Here is a 20,073-nt window from a genome sequence, read left to right as displayed (position 1 = left end):
AGGGAGGGAACACAAGTAGGGGGAGTGGGAGAGGGAGAAGCAGGCTTCCTGCCAAGCAGGGAGCCCAATACCGGGCTCGATCCCAAGCCTGGGATCATGACCTGAGCCAAAGGCAGGCAGTTCATGACTGAATTACCTAGGCACCCCAGAATTTCACTATTTTTAAAACTAATATTTATCAAGTGTACCCTGTACCGGCTGATACTCTACTTGCATTCATATATTAATTCATTTAATCTTTGTTTACCACACCTCTATGAGGTCTGTACTGTAATCTCTATTTTACAGATGTGGAACTTAGCACATAAAGGTTAACTAATTTGCCCCAATCAGAGAGATCAAATCTAGGTAGTATGGAATACTAAAATCTGAACTTTATTATTTAAACAGCCATTTCAAAAAGAATAGAAAAAAATGCTTTATGACTTGATTTCCATTACCAAAATATCTACAATGGTGTGTGTGTGTGTGTAATGTACTCAACAGAACTCAAACAGAACTAAGTATTCTTTTAACACAAGGCATATTACTTAAAAAAACAACAACCAAACTTTATATTTGGAATGGTGTTTGCTTACATGTCATTTTTATTCAGTGATGCACTAGTGCATAAAAATTTCTAAGCTATACTTCTTTGGTAATCTTATTTATTATAAAGATTGTTTTCATTTCAATTATTTTCAAGTGGCATTTACCATTCTTTTATTATAAAGGTGAAACAGTTCATGATAGAAAACTGAGATGGGTAAAGAAAAAAAAAATCCATAAAAAATCCTACCACCCAAGAGAATCATTCTTTATAACCTATTTAAAGTACTACATTTGATTTTAACTTAGAAATAATAAAGGGAACATAATTTCTGAACTTCAGATCTGTTCCCTAGATTCTTCTAAATTACCTGACCAACAGACTCTTCTAAATTACCTGAAATGGCTCTTACTGCCATTTCAGAAATCATGCACATGCTCCATGAGCACCCCAAAATCATGTCACATTTTAGCCTGCTTTATAATTAGGCCTTGAATTGTTCATGTTTTATTTTCCCTGAAGTTTTCACCTTTTCTCTTGTTCATCAGTTCAAGACAATATGCCTTCATATCAATAATACCAGACACAGTGAACTCTCAGAATCTAATTCACATAATATGTGTATTGTTATCTACTCTTTTCTTGATAACATTCCTCATAAAGCTGACTTTTTGTTTAGAAATATACCAACTGCTCATTGTTGTCACTCTGGAATTTTTCACCAAAATCCCGAGTTAGCCTTTGTATCTTCCTTTTAGACTTGTATTTTGTATTTGTGAGGAGTAAAAATGTAAGTAGTTTTTTTCAGAAAAAGAATAGAAAGCATATCCAAGGTTTTTCTTTACACTTGAGTGATAGTTGGGTGGGAATGGAATTCTAAGTTCAAAATAGTATTTCATAGAATGCTGTTAACTATAGCTACACCTTTTTTTTTTTATTTTTTAAATTTAAGGATTTCACCTATTTATTTGTCAGAGAACAAGAGAGATAGCACAAGCAGGGACAGCAGCAGGCAGAGGGAGAAGTAGTCTCCCTGCTGAGTTAGGAGTCCGATTTGGGGCTTGATCTGAGGACCCTGAGATCATGACCCGAGTTGAAGGCACATGCCTAACTGACTGAGCCACCCAGGTGCCCCTCCACCTGTCTTCTAAAATATTTAAGAATGAGAAACCAGATGACACTCTTTCCTTTGTATGTAACATGTTTCCCTGTGATTCCGGGAGCTTATAGGATTTAAAAAAAATCTTTATCCTTGAAGTTGTGATGTATCTGGATGTGGGTTTTTGGTTTTGTTTTTCCCCTTCTTTCTATTCTTTAAATTTTCCCTTTGATCCACAAATATAAATCTTTCTTTAAAGGACATTTTCTTCAACTAAAAATTTTATTTTCTTCTTAGCATTTGCTCTTTTTAAAGATGAACACTATATTATCCTGGGCATGTGTTTTGTTTGTTTGCTTGTCTTTATCTTTTTCCTCGTATTTTCAGTGTCTTTTAAAAAATGTTTTATACACTGTTCTCTTTGATCTCAAGATCTTCGGCAATATCCAGTCTGTTTTTTAGTCTTGTATAGAATATTTATTTTGAGTAATGATAAGTATTTTGAATTCCAAGGACTTTCCAGGTCTACTTTTCAACCACAGCCTTTTGTTGTTATGGTTAGCAGATTGATTGCCCTCCAAGGATCGCCAAGAATACCAAGAAGAATTTATCCACCTGCTTTCTATATTATTTATATTTTCTAAGACCAATTGTTCTGTTTGTTCATCTTGGTCCTTCTTGTCTTTCATTCACCTGACTTTCTTCAAATCCGTTTTTCTTTTTGTACTGATAATGGGGAAAACTCATTTCTTCAGCAGTTTTCTGGTGGATCTCTACAACAGGCCTCTCCTCCTCTGAGAGGACTTTGCAACAATCTGTGCTCTCTCTATAATCTCAGTCTTTTGCTGAGACTGTTTCCTGAAAATCTGATTCCAAGTTTCAGAGATTCTCTGGGACTTCAATAAAGGAGTACTTCACAACTGCTGCATGCCTCTCATACATATTTTGGGTTGCTCCTTTGCTCTATAATAGTTCACTAACCACATCTAATATATTTAAGGATTAATTATAGAAGTTATTTATATTATATAGTTAAAGAAGTAACGCTAAAAAAAATACAGCTGCATTTTAGTAAACAAATCATTACAGTTTTCATATCCCTAAACTAATTGAGAACTGTAGCTCAGAGACCGGGAAATAAAACATTAGGTAATTTTACATAGTCTCTTGTAAATCTCAACTTCTAAGCCACAATATTCCTAAGTAAAGTTTAGGTATTTTAAAGATTTTATTTTTAAGTCATCTCTACACCCAACGTGGGGGCTTGAACTTACAACCCCGAGATCAAGAGTTGCACGCGTTGGGCCAGCTGGGCACCCCAAAGTTTGGGTATTTTAATTCTGCTTTATAGATGAGCAGTCATACATCTATCTAGAAATAAGTATGCCATATGAGAACATATTTTCACTGTATTTCTATAGTAACAGATATAGGTAAGAGAATTATAGTCAAGAGTTTAGGGGCGAGCTGGGGAAGGAAGAGAATATAATCAACAGTTGAAAATACTAAGTCTAAAAGCAAAATCTACATAGGAAATAAAATCAAGTACCACAACACTCTGTATACTCCCTCACTTAATTATAATTATACACATTGCCTTCCTACTAAAATGTCAGTAACATAGAAACTACTTCTATAAAGTATAAATTGATCAAGATTTATCTCCTAAAAATAAGACTAGTATCACTACAAAAATTTTGATGTCACTAAAGGAAACTGACAAAATCACCCAGTCTCAGCTAATTCCATAACAAATATATATATATATATATATATATATAATATACAATTACACTATATGTGTGTTTATGTCTGTGTGTATACATATATATATATATATATATACAGATAGATAGATAGATGTATGTTTATTACATGGAGGTCCTTTTAACCATGACTAGATAAAACATTTTTCTGCAGAAAGGATGATATTGCTAACGCTGAACTCATTCAAATGTAAGCATTTTTTTTTAAGTCAAAGTTCTTTAAGGGTTCTGCCCAAATGTATCTTTTACAGAGTTTGTCTTAAATATTCAGTAATATCTCAACTACCATAATTATGTGACAGACTCACTTTAAGTTGCTAGACACTGGTAGAAATCCAGTTTGTAATAAAAACCATCAAGTTAACATATTAACAAAAAACCTATTCGTTTCACATTTATGATAAATAATTTTATATATTTTGGGCAAATACACTTGAAATATCTTTACTATTATATGCACATGAACTTCAAAGATGGATATTTAGCAGACTATTACTTTATGTAACATAAAATTTAAAGGCTTGTAAAGTATTCATTTGCAGACATCCAAAATAATCTCAGCTGCAGCAATTCTCCACTTATTTTTCCTGATACAGGAGTAAGTAAAAATGTAGAACTGTATAATTTTTATAGACACTGCTAAAAAAGTGAGTATCTATAGTAAATGGTAATTTAGTTCATTTTGTTTCCTTTTTCTCCACTTAACAAACTTCGACATATATATTTTTCTTTAAAAAACACTCTGTGTAGAATTAAAAATACTTAAGCTCTGGAACTAGGTTGCTATAATTAAAATTAAGACATGGTAAAATCTGTATTGATTTGAAAGTACTGAGTTTCAAATAAGAGAAGTGTAGAGGCTTTCTGTTTGTTTAGGATTCAGGAAGAAGCAGCTGGTGATATTTAGAAGAAAGTTTGAAAGATTAAAATTCAGAACTCTGTGTGTGAAGTGTACCATATATGTCACAAAGCAGAGGAGAAAAAGCAAAGCATGCAAAAAACTATGCAAATCACTAGGGAATTTCTTCTGGTCATTAAATCAAAGAATATTTCATTGCCTATCATGCTGTATGCTCAGCCCTCCATACATAATGGTTACCTAAGTGTCTTTCACTTCCTCTGAACACTGGTACTATAGGGATATGTGAAAAATAAAGGGTGCTGAATACCCACACTGTGCTTGCTACCACTCAACAATGTCAGAAAAAGATTTAACCAAAGGTAGCTAACAGTCCTAATTAAAATAACGTTCTTGGGTTATAAATGGATTAAAATTTTCCAAACTTGACCTAACCCACTTCCTAACATTTATATTGGAAGTGACTTAAAAATGCCATTCAGAAAGCAAGAAGATAAAATATTCTTTACATCTTAAACAGAAGAATCCTAATTTTAAGTAGACTAACATGCAAACTCCTTTACCCTATAAAATGCTCTATCAAGTCTAAATTCCTAATGATCAAGTATATTGATAAATATTTTTAACACTCTAAAATCATCTTGGGTAATTTCTTCCTGTAGATATCTTCATACTTCTAAGATTAAAAGACTTGCTTTAAAACTTCCTAAGGTGATGCTTCTTCCTATGTTAAACAATTAACATCACATAATCCACTAAAAAAAATTCTGGTATATTTTGACTTAAATAATTAGGTTTTTTGATCTCTTGATTTATTAACTGTTATAATTCCATATATGCATGTATCAACCAGTCATATTTTCATAGCTCCTGAAATATAAAACTGAGGAAATGAATTTCACAAATTATGACAATATATTAGAATAGTTAACAATTTATTATTTTAATATTAAGAAAATAAGGCTTCAAAATACTGGTCATTTTGTGTATTTTATGACACAGAAATGTACTCAGTAAACACCAGTGGGTAACAATATATCACTTTTTAGAAGTTTCTTAATCTGTTTTACAGCAGATGCTAATATGTACCTCATCTATTTATTATGATGGAGCATCTCCTTGCTTGAGTTGAAGTATGCAAGTGAGTAAAGTTTGCAGCAGCTGCTTAATAAACAAGGTCATATTTCTGGTGGTCAAAGTACAAGATAAAAATGCATGACTTTTCTGACAATGATTGGTATTTTCAACTTTGTTCACTGGCCACTTTAAGTAATAAAATCAATGTCTGCATATTTGCAACAGAATCTCCACTTTGGCAATTAATGAAAGTCAGAAAGTACTGGGTGGGGGCGCTGTGTGACACAGAGTTACCCACTTCTCTATGACCATAATTATGTCTCATGAGCATGATACAGCTCTCTGAATACGACTGAGTCCTCGGCAGGGTAGCAAGAAGCAAATATTTGTAGCAAACACCATTATTAGAAAGAATTTCTATGCAGGAAGATAATGTGGAATAAGACTGGGAAAAGGGCAGAAGGTGGCAGGGAGGAGGGGGGAAAGACTAAAGAATTATGCAAATTTAAAAGTGCCGCACATTTATATACAAATAAGCTGTACTAACCAGGACATGTATTCCTGCAACAATATCATAAATGTTTGATATGTATGACAAGCTATTCAGTGTAGTCCTTCAACTGAGGCCAGTCTGCAAATTGTTCACTATTTATCTGTGAAGAAATAAGGAGCCTGCACCAAAAATGGAAAGCAATTATATCAACTAGCACACTGCTTAGTTCAGCTGATGTTTACTCACAGCCTTTTTCCCTTTTTGAGAGAGGAGGGAATGCATTGATTTACATTCTGGCACAAGCTCCTTATCTCGAGGACCAGTAATAGTTTGTGGAACAGCTACCCTGACCTGAGTAGCACTGTCATAAAGCACAACGCCCAATGGAATAAACCATATTTAAAATGTTACATATTTAACACCCTTTATTTCCTCCAAATTCATTAATTTCTAAAATTCAATGCCTTGGTTACATTCCCTAACTTTGCAATACTTAAAGTGTATCTGTCACATGGATCATGAGCTATACCAGATGGATAATGATGCTATCAGGCCTTACACATACAAACAGCTATGGGCAGTTACATTAACTCTCGATTACATAGTAATACATTCTAAATTTAGATCGGATGAAGTTTGATAAAGTTAAGTCTAATAAGGACCTCATGTAAATTAAGCAATAAATTGGGTATTTTCATCAGTCTTTTTCAGCAACTCCAAAATCTTTGTAGGATACTTACTGACAGTTTTTGCATCATTCCTTGAGGGACTTTGATCAAGCAATAATTCAGGCACATTCATCATGTGGAAAAGAAATATTCTGAAAAATCAATACATAGTTGATGAACACATGAAATAGTCAAAATCAGTGAAAAATCAAAAAGGTTCTAGATGATGTGTTTCACTCTAGTTAAACATTGAAGTTCAAATAAGACACCTTCCCTCTTCCATGGGAAAAATTTGCTGTAATACCTCTTTCTAATGGAAAGTTTTATAATATGCTTTCACAGCTACTGTTTTCTGAAGAGACCAGAATTATAGAGTTGGTAGCCATAATAAATGGGAAAATTAACATATCATATAAAAAAATCTTCTAATTTTCAAATCTTATTTTCTTACTTTCTTATGAAAGCCAATGTAATTTCGGCTATTATGGAAATAACGAAATTTTTAAATTATGAAATCAAGACGATTTCATATAGCACAAAGATGTTCAAATGACTTAGAGCTTGTAACTGGTAGATGGATATACCGTATTTTAAAAGTAGAAACTGACAGGGGTAGGTGGATGATTATGTTAGTATCTTTATTTTCTTAATGAGCTGTATCCCTAGTACTTAAACAATGTCTAACACATAATGAATACTTCAAAATAGTTGTTGGATAACTGAACTGAAGGAGAAAGAGCTTAGGACATCTAACAAGTGACATATGTATAGCTGAATGATGCTATCACCAATTCAGACAGGAAAAGCACGAAAAAAGGAGTGTAAATGGAAGAAAAAGAAGTTCTAGTCAGGGCTACTGACTTCTGTGTAATTCTAAGTGGTAATATCCAAAGGGCAGCTAAATATACAAGTTGAGGCTTAAGAGAAAGATAGAGTGATATTTGAAGGCCTCGCTACATTGATGGTAATTAAAACTGTGAGTGAAGATGAAATTTACCTGTGAGAATATGTGTCATGAAGAGTCCAGAGTAAAATCTTTAGAAAAACGAACACAGGAGTATATGGAAATGAGGAAGAAATGAAGATGAGATTCTAGAAGGAAACTAAGAAGAAACTTTCCAGGAAGCTAGATCAAAGCCTGGAGAGAATTACATCCCAAAAAACAACATAGGAGAATTTTAGAAAGAACATGGTCAACACCGTCAAAATCTAGAGAAAGACTGAAAAGGCAGCTAAGGAATCTGGCCGTTAGAAGAATACGTGTGATGTTAGTAAACAGATTCAACAGAACACTTTTAGCTAGGTCTATGTCCTTTCAGATTCTGCTTCATGCTTGTAAGATTTTACACAAATATATGTACATATACAAACATACATAGAAATTTTATTTTATCTTATTTTATTAAAGATTTTATTTATTTATTTGACAGAGAGAGATCACAAGCAGGCAGAGAGGCAGGCAGAGAGAGAGGAGGAAGCAGGCTCCCTGCTGAGCAGAGAGCCCAATGTGGGACTCGATCCCAGGACCCAGAGATCATGACCTGAGCTGAAGGCAGGGGCTTAACCTACTGAGCCACCCAGGCGCCCAATACATAGAGATTTTAAAAAACATTATTCATTTTACAAAAAAGAGATAGTAAGAGGAATTATCTTGATTTTTCTAACTCAAAGTATCTTATGAAAATTTCTCCAACTAAGAGCAGTACGACATGCTATTTCACATGGTTGTACAATAAATAGTTCCCTGTGTGGCCATCTACCTCAATTTATGCAATCAATCCTTTATATCACTATTTATTTTTTCTTTTGCCACTAAAAACAGGGCTGTAATAAACATGAGATATTCCCAGAAGTGTGTCTGCTAGATCAAGGAGCATACATATTTAAAAAAAACATTTTTATCATGGCCAACTTTGAACTTACAAAAAAGTAGACAATATTATACTGAACCACCATGTCAGTTACCCATCACTCAGCTCCAATAGCCTTCAACGTGGCCAATCCATACCTCTATTAATCCTATCCCTGTCTCATTTTGAAGCATATCCTTTTCAACCTATCATTTCATCTACAAATATTTCAGGACATATCTCTAAAAGATAAAGGCTGTTGTATTTTGTTAGCTGTTGTCAGACTGTTTTTCAAAAAAAACTGACCATTCATATACCTCTCTTTTCATCCCTTCTCCTATTAGGCAACCAGTTTTTTAAGTTGTTAGTTTATTTTTCCAGTATTTCTTTTTTTTAAATGTAAGAAAATTTACATATTGATGCATTTTCTAAATGCTTACATGTCTGCTAGTATCCTTCTTTTACCCTGTCAGGGGAATAATACCTTGATCAGGTATACAATTTTTAGGTACAGTTCTTTTCTCTCAAGGTTCTATCTTCCACGGTTACAAGTTAGAAGTCCAATGCCAATGTGACAGTATTTCCTTGCAGATTAACTTGTCACATTCAGAACGAAGGAAATTGATCAATATATGTCTAGGGGGTGTGTGTGTGTGCATTTTCATTAAACTATCCGGAACTCACTGACCTTTATTATTGATAAATTCAGGCTATCTATAGCTCAGGAAAATTTTCTTATATTTGTTTAACTGAGAACTATTCTTAACCTGTTTCCTTTTTCCCTATTAAATCCCCATACATGTGTTACTCACATGTTAGATCTGTTAGGTCTCCTAGATCTATTCCCAAAGTCTATTATCTTTTCTTTTTTTTTCTATTATCTTTTCTTTCAGGATTCTTCCCCTTTGTCTTTTTGCTGTGTTGTGAGGATTTATTTTACTTGATTTTCTAGTCTAATAAGTCCCAACAATGATCACTTCTCACTGGAGTTCTGCTTGCGTAGTCGTGATTTTTATTAGCTATACCTGTATTTCCTTCAGTGTTCATTTTTATTGTTCAAGTCACCTGTTTCCTCTAGTAGTTTTATTTAGTTCTATTTATTCTTTCGGTTCAGAACAATCCTTCACTTGAATTTGCAGGCAACTCTGAAGGGCTGCTTTCCTTTGTTAGCACAGTACAACCCAATGTTAGAGTAGTCAAAGCAGCAGCTTTCCTGAGTAGTGGAAGGTAAAGTGGCCTTCACCCCTGAGATTGCCAGTTAGCAGCTTAAGTACCAGGAGGAAGGCTCTCTGGTGTTTGATTATAGGTCTTCTCAAACATTCCTAGACTCAGTAATGGAGGAACTCAGCCTACAGGTTCAGCTATTCCCTGGATTTGTGGAGGCTGAAGATGAGTCCTCACATAATCCCTAAGGACCAGTAACATCTCCCCACCAATTCAACAAATATTTTCTGAGCAGTGTCTACGTACCACTTAAGGAGTTTATATCTATTGCATGGTGAAGAGGTGAAAATAGATACTAAAAGCAATGCTGACACTTTTACAATTTTGCCTACAGTTTTAATTTCATTCAGTAACATTATCACTATACCAAATACTGCTATCAACGCTTTAACCAACATTGCATTTTCTCTCCTTATTTACAACCCCCTACCCCCAATCTCCTCTTACTACAATCAGTCTCACTTTTGGATAGGTGATAGTTAAGTAACAGTACTGATCATTTCCTAAGTGAAATAAAGGAACTATCACTATTGCTGGTCTCTCTCAAAACTACTGAAAACTTACCAGGCTTTTCCTAACGTATCACCTTAAGAATTTCTTATTATTAAAAAAACCCTAATATCCTGGATCTTCTATGTGACATCTATTGTGACTAGTTTTGCACACCCCCCCAGAAAAGTATAAATCACCTATTAAATACATGTTTAATTTTTTAGTCTTAACTCCTTTTAAACATTTTAATTTTTTCCTATAAGTTATCCTTTATCATTTTTATGCAATCTAGACAGATTGCAGTTGAAGAAGTGGAACTGTATGGGGTTCCCACAGTCTAGATTTTGCTGGATGCAGGTCAGCATATCCCTCTTACCCTGGTATTTCCTACATGTTACAGTTGAATCCTGAGCACTGAGAATTGGTATTCCTTCATCAGGGGGCATGCAATATTTTCTTTTTTAAAAAATTTAATGTTAACAACTATTGATCAATCCTCAATGCTTAGATATATTAACTAATTGAGGATTGCAAACAGTTAATCTTTTTTCCTCATTCTTTTGGCTGGATTAATCTTAAACAAAAATACTTCTCACCTATAATGAGGTGAGATATATTAACTAATTGGGGATTGCAAACAGTTAATCTTTTTTCCTCATTCTTCTGGCTGGATTAATCTTAAACGAAAATACTTCTCACCTATAATGAGGTTACCCAATGACAAAGTTCATATAGAAAAGGCAAAATAATTTTTTCCCAGTTCTGCCTAATTTTTAAGATAACAAATTAGTTCTCTGATGATGCTGAATTAAAAAATTTATCTCTACAGAATCATAGATTTAAACATAAATGATGGGTTTACATTATCTATAATTAATACCCTTTTGAAACTCAAACTATCCCATCTATGGCCAGTGTGAACTGCTCTCCAAGTTGTCTCCTAAGGTTCTTTGACAAGGTTTTGACAATTTCCTTGGAATCTGTAATGACAAGATGTTTCAAGCTTATATTATTTCCTGTCCCAGACATAGCATCATCCATTTTTTTTTTTTTCAAGAATCGTAGTTTTCTTTTAGTAGAAAATATTTCAAGATTAAAGTCTGGACATCAGGAATGATTATTGCTTACTGTCCTAATGTCATCACTTTTATATCCTTTCAATGGACAAAGCAAGGAAACTTTATGTATTAATATATATTTTCGATTTCACTTGGAATTTCTAACTCACAAAAAGCTAGAAAGAATAAAATACTAAATACTATATATACTTCACCCAAATTTATTATTGTTACACTCTCTTGCTTTATAATTTGCATTCTCTCTATACATGTATGTATATATAAATTTTCCTCCTTTGAACTATATAAAGGCAAACTATATATATGATGGCTCTTTACCCCTCTATACTCCAGTGAATATTTCCTAAGAAGTAAGTATTTCCTAAGACATAAGCATATTCTTTGTCACCACAATATAGTTGTCAACTTCATAAATTTACATGGATACAACACTAATCTACCATCCATTTCCCTTGTTAAATGATCTAATAATGTCCTCTATAGTTACTTCCCCTCTCCAGTAGAGGAAACAGCCAAGGAACAGGTATTGCCTTTAATTATTATCTCTTTACATAGTCTACAACATTTTAATCATTTTATGACATTGACATTTCTTAATCTTCCATGGCACTGGCTTTTGAAAAGAAAAAAACCATAACATTCTTCATGGTTATGCATCACAGCCAGAATGTTACAAAAGTAATGTTATAGCCTTCTCACACCATCACATCTGAAGGCACATCATGTGCATCTGTCCCTTCTTTGATGACATTAATTTTAATCACACAGTTCAGATGATGCTAAATTTCTCTTCCCTATCATCACTGTTTTCCTCTCTTATAAATGTGAAAAGGCCATGTAAAGATTCTGCTCTTCATCAAAAAAAATCCCCTCTAGATTATCAGCCATTAGTGATTCCTGCCCAATAATTTTTACCATAAAGGGTGTAAATGATCAGGCAGATGTGAGAATGGACTAGGAAAGGGCTTAAGAACTTTCTGAAGTGATGGAGACAGTATATATCTTGGTAAGATTAAATTACACAGGTCTACACATTTCTCAAAACTCAGTATATTTCATTAAAGAAAGAATTATTAATTTCACAAGCATAAATAATAAATACTTTCTAAGTTTAATAATACGCAAAAATTGAACGCTAGTTAATGAAATGCATCAAAAAATTAAGATGGACTGTACGTAGATGGATAGTATATGATACTGTAATAAAGGAAATATAGTAAAAAGTTAACTATAAAATGTAGTTGGTGGGTAAAGGGTATTCACTGTGTAATTCTTTGAGTTTTGCTGTATATTTGAACATTTTCATAATAAAATACTGGGATTCTAACTTTTGCACACAAAGGAAATCATCAACAAAATGAAAAGGTAACCTAGTGAATGGTAGAAAATATTCAGAAATTATAACTCATAAAAATATCTAAAACATATAGAGAACTCATACAACTCAAAAGCTAACAATCCAATTAAAAAATGGGCAGAGGATATGAACAGGCATTTTTTTAAAGATGACATACCTGTGGCAAACAGTATACAAAAAGATGCTCAACATCACTAATTATCAGGGAAATGGAAACCACAATGAGCTATCCCCTCATACCTGTGAGAATGGCTACTATCAAAAAGATAAGAAATAAAAACTATTAGCAAAGATGTGAAAGATGTAGAGAAAACAGAACCCTCGTGTACTGTTGGTGGGAATGTAAATTAGTGTGACCACTATGGAAAACAGTATGGAAGCTCCTCAAAAAATAAATAAATAAATAAATAGATAAATAAAATAAAAGGAAATACCACAAGATCCAGCAATTCCATTTCTGGGTATTTACCTGAAGAACAAAATTACTAACTCAAAAAAATGTATGCATCTCTACATTCACTACAGCATTATTTACAGTAGCCAAGATATGGAAGCAACCTAAGTGTCCATCTATGGATAAATGGCTATAAATGGGGTATATGTATGTAACAAAATATTACTCAGCCATAAAAAAGAATGAAATCTTGCCATCTGAGATAACATGGATGGACCATGAGGTCATTATGCTAAGTGAAATTAAGTCAGAAAGAGAAAGACAAAAAAAAAAAAAAAAAAAGAAAAGAAAAAAAAAAGAAAGAGAAAGACAAATACCATTATGATCTCACTTACATGTGGAATCTAAAAACAATACAAAACAAAACAGAAAGCCAAGTTCATTGATAACAGAGAAACACTGGGCAAAATGGGTCAAAAGGTATGAACTTTCAGTAATAAAATAAATTAAGTCATGGGGATGTAATATACAGCATGGTATCTATAGTTAATAATACTGTACTGCATACTTGAAAGTTGTTAATTCAGTAGATCTTAAAACTCCTTATCACAAGGAAAAGAAAAGAAAAAATATTGTAACTACGTAGGATGATGGATGTTAACTAGCCTCACTGTAGTGATCATTTTGCAATGGATACAAATATCAAATCAAGTGCTAAAACTTGAAACTAAGATGTTATATGTGTTATATATACATATATAAACTATATATAAACTAATATACATATATAAATATATGTATATTTTATATATATATATAAACTAATATGTTATATGACATTATACCTCAAAAAAAAAAGTAAAGAGTAGACCTTTCTGCCTCAAAACTATTGTAAGTGTCATTTTACTGCCTTCTGGCGATGGCTGAGATTAAATGAGTATGGTTTGATTTTTATTTCCCTAGTATTTAAGAAGTAGTATTACCTAATTTCTCAGAAATTCTTTAAAATTTTGTGAGAATATGGTCAGTTATGATTCTTTTTATTTTTATTTTTATTTATTTTTTTTTTAAAGATTTTATTTATTTATTTGGCAGAGAGAGATCACAAGTAGGCAGAGAGGCAGGCAGAGAGAGAGAGAGGAGGAAGCAGGCTCCCTGCTGAGCAGAGAGCCCGATGCGGGACTCGATCCCAGGACCCTGAGATCATGACCTGAGCCGAAGGCAGCGGCTTAACCCACTGAGCCACCCAGGCGCCCCTCTTTTTATTTTTTTAAGTGGGATCCACATCCAGCGTGGAACCCAACGTGGAGCTTGAACTCACAACCCTGAGATCAAGACCTGAGCTGAGATCAAGAATCAAATCCATCCAGGCACCTGGTCAGTTGTGTTTCTGAATCAATTCTTGTTCATTCATTTTTGCCTGAAAGCATGAACCCTTCAAATCTGTATGCAAAAGACTTTCCTCAATGCAGGAAACTTTGTTACATTTTTAACTATTTATGTTTACAAGAAAATGGAGTATGCCAAAAGTTTTCTGAACTATTCTTTTAGATCTTTCCTTTTTAAAACTGTTTTTGAAAAACTGTGCCCCTATGTTGCAACAATGACCAGAGTTCAACCACCTAAATCAAAGAAATAAAAATGCAAAGATGACTCATTAATGCTAGGAAAAACAGGAAGGGTTTGGTTAGTACCTAATTTATAAAAGAATGAAAGAAGTTAGAATAGCAGTTCTGATAGCTATTAATGGGAAAAGGTCCTGCAGGAGACTTGAATATGATAGCAGTTTGTCGGGTGGTGGAGGCGTGGGGTGGTCACGAAAACAGGGCAATGACATTAGTTTTCACTTACACAGGGGACATGCAGCAAATACCTAAGTTACTAAATTCATCATTCTTAATAACTGACTAGTTTTATCCTAAGAACACAAACATTTTATATATTGCACAGCAGAATCAGAATGTTCTACTAAATACCATGTCAAACAGTCGAATAAAGATTACTTGAAACGAACCTGTGTAACTTTCATCATCATCAGATAAAGGCACCTCTCTTTTTAGCAGCAATTCCAACTCCTCTGTCTCTGCTACATCCACTGGACGCTCCCCGTGCTTATTGGCTTGAAATGGATTTCCACCATGACGAAGTAACAGTTTCACTATCTGCAATGTTGAACAGTAGGAAGATTTAGTCTCTTTGGAGATTGTATCATTTCAACCATTCTCTTGATAACACAATATCCTTCTGCCTCCCTTCCTCAGTGTCTCTTCTAAATCATGACTGCTCTCTTCAAGTTCCATTTTCATTGCCATCCACCCTTCATTTGACAATCTTATCTACTACAAAAACATTTCCTCCTTCAAATTTAAGATGGCATTAAATCTCATCATTTTTCTTCTTGTTTCAACATATGTTCAACAAATATTTACTAAGGACCTAATTAATAAGCACTGTTCCAAGTTTTGCAGATAAATCAACAGACAAGATAACAAGATAAGAGGGCAAGCTTGGCCTCTTATGTGTATTCCAGAGGGAGTCTCTAAAGAAGTATCCTTCTCTGCAAGGCTAGTATCACTACTAGCGCTTTTTTTTTTTTTTTTTAAACTACCAGTGCTCTTATTCGTATTTCCTATCTTCTGGAAATTTAAACTATCGGGAACGGACATGGACTTACTCAGAACTAATGAATCTTAAACTTTAAGGCTGTAACTTTCATGGTCCCCCTTTCCGCTTAACCAACTGGATCTAATTTTGTACTCATTACTTTGACATTTTCCTTAAGCCCTCACCTCCCCTACCACATAAAGTAAGCTTTGGGCTCCACAAAACGGGTGTGTGCCTGGTTAGTCATCATTTCATTTCTTTCATTTGTTGTTTTTATCCTCTTTCTTCTGTTTTTAAACGTCTTTCTGACTGGCTCCTTTCTAGAAACCAGTCTTTCCAGCTCATGTCTCTTCCATCTTAAAAAAAAATGGCAATATAAAAATGAAATAGATAAAACAAGAAACCTATATTCCCCTCCTCTAGCTAAGTCTGTTTTCTTTCCTCTAACCCTTGCAGCCCTGACTTTATTGGCTCTTCACTCTTCTATACCTACAATTACGCCCAAATGGGTATCCTAAGATCTGTAAACATCTAAGACAATGACTGTTTTCCCTAGGGCTCTGCCTTTGATTCACTTCTCATGCTCTAGTCTACATCATCTATTTGGAGCTCTCACCCACTCTGTTTTAATGTGATTGACAATTATGCAATCCATTCATTTATTTTCATTCTTCTGCTTGCTCCTTCTCAGTCCTCTTGAGCTCCAAACACAACATCCTGGATAAATCTAGATGAGTATATTTGCATTTTAATGCAACAGCTGAAACCACTAGGTTCCAAACACAGTTCATTAAACTTGCACCTACCTTTTATCTATTTCCATTCTCAGTCACTGGCACCAAATATAGTTATGTATTTCTTGTACATTATCAGGAATAATAAAAATGTTGAGACAAGTAGTACACCATGAATAAACCTCCATTGTTACACAACTCTATTTTCCCCATGGAGTTAAATGCCTTGATTTTTCACTTGTTCAGTTTTCTACATAATCATTTTTTATTCATCCCCCACTCTACTGTAAGTACAGATCTCTTTGATTCAACACTCTATCACTTTTTGTTGTTGTTTTTGTTAGAGACTCCTTTCTCCAAACCTTCTAATGGGCCCTAAAGTAGACTGGATGCCCTCTAGATTTGCTTTCCAGCTATTACCGCCCTTCAATCCTATCATCCCACAAATAACCTTTCCTCATTTTTAAAAAGAATTTATTTGACAGAAAGAGAAAGAAAGAGACAGTGAGAGAGGGACTACAAGCAGGGCGAGTGGGAGAGAGAGAAGTAGGCTTCCTGCTGAGCAGGGAGCCCCATGAGGGGCTTGATCCCAGGACAATGGAATCATGACCTGAGCCGAAGCCAGAGGCTTAACTGACTGAGATATCTGGGCACCCATCCTTCCCTCAATTTTGTGATAGATACTTTAAAGCTTCTTTTTTCTGATTTACTCCCTCATTTTGGTGAATCACCAATTTCAGAAAATTCCTAAGATTTTTTACATGTCTGGTAATACCTTTATTCTATCTTCACTTGATTAACACTCAGTCTAGATAAAGAACAATTTCCCCTCCAATTTTGAAGGTATCATTACATTATCTTCTAGCTTCTAATGCTGTTAATGCAAAAGTCTGATGCCATTCTGATTTTTTTCCTAATATAATTGATTTGCCTTTTCTCTCTGTAAATGTGACATTCTTTGCCCCTATAGTTTTGAAATTCCAGGATAATGTATCTTTTTTTTCAAGATTTATTTATTTATTTGAGAGAAAGTGTGTGTGTGTGTGTGTGAGAGAGAGAGAGAGAGAGAGAGAGGGAGAGAGGGAGAGAGAGAGAGAGAACGCGCACAGGAAAAGGACAGAGGGACAGAGGAAGCAGACTTCCTGCTGAGTGGGGAGCCTGACACAGGGCTCAATCCCAGGACCCTGAAAGTAAACCAAGAGTAGGACCCTCAACCGACTGAGCCCCCAAGGTGCCCCCACCCCAGAAAAATGCATCTTGATCTTGGATGAGGAAGTTACTGAGCATTGTGTGCTGAGCATTCAAGTGCCTTTTCAATCTTTCAGTCTGAAGACCTATGTTCCTTCAGTTCTAGGAAAGTTTCTAGTTTTACTTGATAATCTAAGTTTTCACTGTTCTATCTTCAAAGAACTCTTACTAAGATAATAAATCTCCTAAAGTAATCATCTTTTTTCTCATTTCTGTTCCTTCACCTTTATCTCTTTGCTTCCTGGTTTCTGGGAGACCTCCTCAACTTTATCTTTACTCCTCAACACAAATCACCCTTGAACAATATGGGCATTAGGAACACTATACCCGTGTAGTTGAAAAATCCATGTACAATGACTCCCCAAGAGCTTAATTACTTATTAGTACTACTACTACTAACTGGACGTCTTAGCAATTACATCAACAGTTAACACATATTTTACATGTTATTATGTATTATATGCTATATGCTTACAATAAAGTAAGCTAGAGGGAAGAAAATGTTAAGAAAATGACAAGAAAGGGGTGCCTGGGTGGCTCAGCGGGTGAAGCCTCTGCCTTCGACTCAGGTCATGATCTCAGGGTTCTGGGATAGAGCCCTGCGTCGGGCTCTCTCCTCAGCAGGAAGCCTGCTTCCCACTCCCCCCACTCCCTACCTGCTTCTCTACCTACTTGTGGTCTGTCAAATAAATAAATAAAATTAAAAAAAAAAAGAAAGAAAATGACAAGAAAGAGAAAATACATATACAGTACTGTACTGCATTTATTAAAAAAAAAAAAAAAGTCCTCATGTAAGTGGCCCCATGCAGTTGAAATCTGTATTGTTCAAGGGTCAACTGTAATCCATCTTTCATTTTTGCAACCATATTATTAATTTCCAATTAGTTTTCTCCTTCATTGATTGTTCCTTGTTTAATGCATTCAGGTCTTATTTCAGAGCTACAACAGCTTCTTATCTCTTTGGGGAAATTGATGAATTTTGAGGAAGTTCCTCATGGCATTTTCCTGTCCTCGAATCAGGACATCTATGTTAGAGAATTTTTTCAAATGCAGGAGGATCACTGGCTGTCCACACATAAGAGCAAGGTACTAAAAGACTTACTCAAAGTTTTGTTGGCATGGCCAGGACTTGCTGACAGACGAACTTCATGCCAGTGTGATATGACAGGACCATTTCATCAGACTCTTCTCTTGCCTAGTTTAATTTCCTACGCAGAAACCTTCCAACTCATGCCTCAAACTGTAAGCCTTACTGTCAGCATTCTGGTTGCTAAAAGGAGCCTGGGGTCTTAACATTCAGTATGTCTCACTTAATTAACTTACGCTTAATCCTTACTCTCATCTATTCTTGTGGTATGTCAGTTCAGAATATGTGGTTCATACTTGCCAGGGAATCAACCTCCATTCACCTGCCAGGGTCAGAGAGGTGCAGTCATCTGGCTATGTAAGGTTAGGAAGGGGATTTAAGGGTCAAAAAGACATATTCATTTCTCTTGTTTTCAGTTCTATCTTAACAGGTATTTCTGGAAGTATCAATAGAAAGTGGTACACTTCCAGGTACCACCAATTCCTGAGCTTTAGTCTTTCTAGGATTCTGTGCTGTAATGGCTTTGGTTTCAATTTTCTCTGATTTTCTAAACCAGGAGTTGGCAAAATTTGGTCCATAGACCAAGTCTGGCCTGCCGATGAAGAACAGTTTTTTACATTCTTTTAAAATACTTTAGGGGTTGTTTATTAAAAAAAAAATTTAAAAAAAAATACCTTAGGGGCACCTGGGTGGCTCAGTAAGTTAAGCTTCCGACTCTTGTTTCTGGCTCAGGTCATGATCTCAGGTTGTGAGATCAAGTCCCGAGTTGGGATCCACACAGAGCATGGAGCTTGCTAAGATTCTCTTTCTCTCCCTCTCTCTCTACTACTTTAAAAGGATTCATAAAGGAGAATTAGTTCAGAGGAAGAGAAGGGAAGAAAAGAGGAAGGAGAAAGGAAGGGATGCTGGAGGCTACAGATGGCCAACAAAATCTAAAATATTTAGTACCTGGCCCTTTACAGAAAAATTTTGCCAAACCCTGTTCTAGATCAGTAACCACTCATTCTTCTAATTTCCATCACCCAAAATACTGGTTTTCTTGTTTCTTCTGTTTTGTCCTTTGCATCTGTCACTTAGCATCTCCTCTTACTGTCATTTTAGGAGTCTGAGAAGGTAACTGAAATAAAAACTTTAAGTTTTTTAAAAAAGATTTTATTTATTTATTTGAGAGAGAGAAAGAGAAAATAGGAGAGAGAGCATGAGAGGAGAGAAGTCAGTGGGAGAAGAAGACTCCCTGCTGAGCAGGGAACCAATGTGGGACTTGATCCCAGGACTCCAGGATCATGACCTGAGCCAAAAGCAGTTGCTTAACCAACTGAGCTACCCAAGGTGCCCCAACTTTTCGTTATTATAAATAAGGCTGTAGCATACATCTTTATAAGTGGAAAATTTTACATTTTTAGGCTTATTTCCTTAGGTTAAAGCCCTAGGATATGAAAATAGAATGCAGGATTTGATATTACTGAAAACTTTCAATACCCGTGAGTAAATAATCAGCAAATATTTATTACAT

At 34.8% G+C, this 20,073-nt stretch overlaps 1 protein-coding gene across 4 annotated transcripts in view; it reads right to left on the bottom strand.

Annotated features, from left to right (window-relative positions):
* Window positions 1–20,073, bottom strand: part of ANKRD12 (ankyrin repeat domain 12) — a 124,302-nt gene that overhangs the window by 31,689 nt on the left and 72,540 nt on the right. For all 4 annotated transcript variants that reach the window (XM_044243396.1, XM_044243400.1, XM_044243399.1 and 1 more), the window contains one exon: window positions 14,902–15,049. In XM_044243396.1, coding sequence (XP_044099331.1) covers window positions 14,902–15,049 — 148 coding nt within the window. The remainder of the gene's footprint in view (window positions 1–14,901; window positions 15,050–20,073) is intronic.

The sequence above is a fragment of the Neovison vison genome, chromosome 3, assembly GCF_020171115.1.
Source record: "Neovison vison isolate M4711 chromosome 3, ASM_NN_V1, whole genome shotgun sequence".
NCBI classification, from domain to species: domain Eukaryota; kingdom Metazoa; phylum Chordata; class Mammalia; order Carnivora; family Mustelidae; genus Neogale; species Neogale vison.
This window is presented reverse-complemented; position numbering and strand designations above follow the sequence as displayed.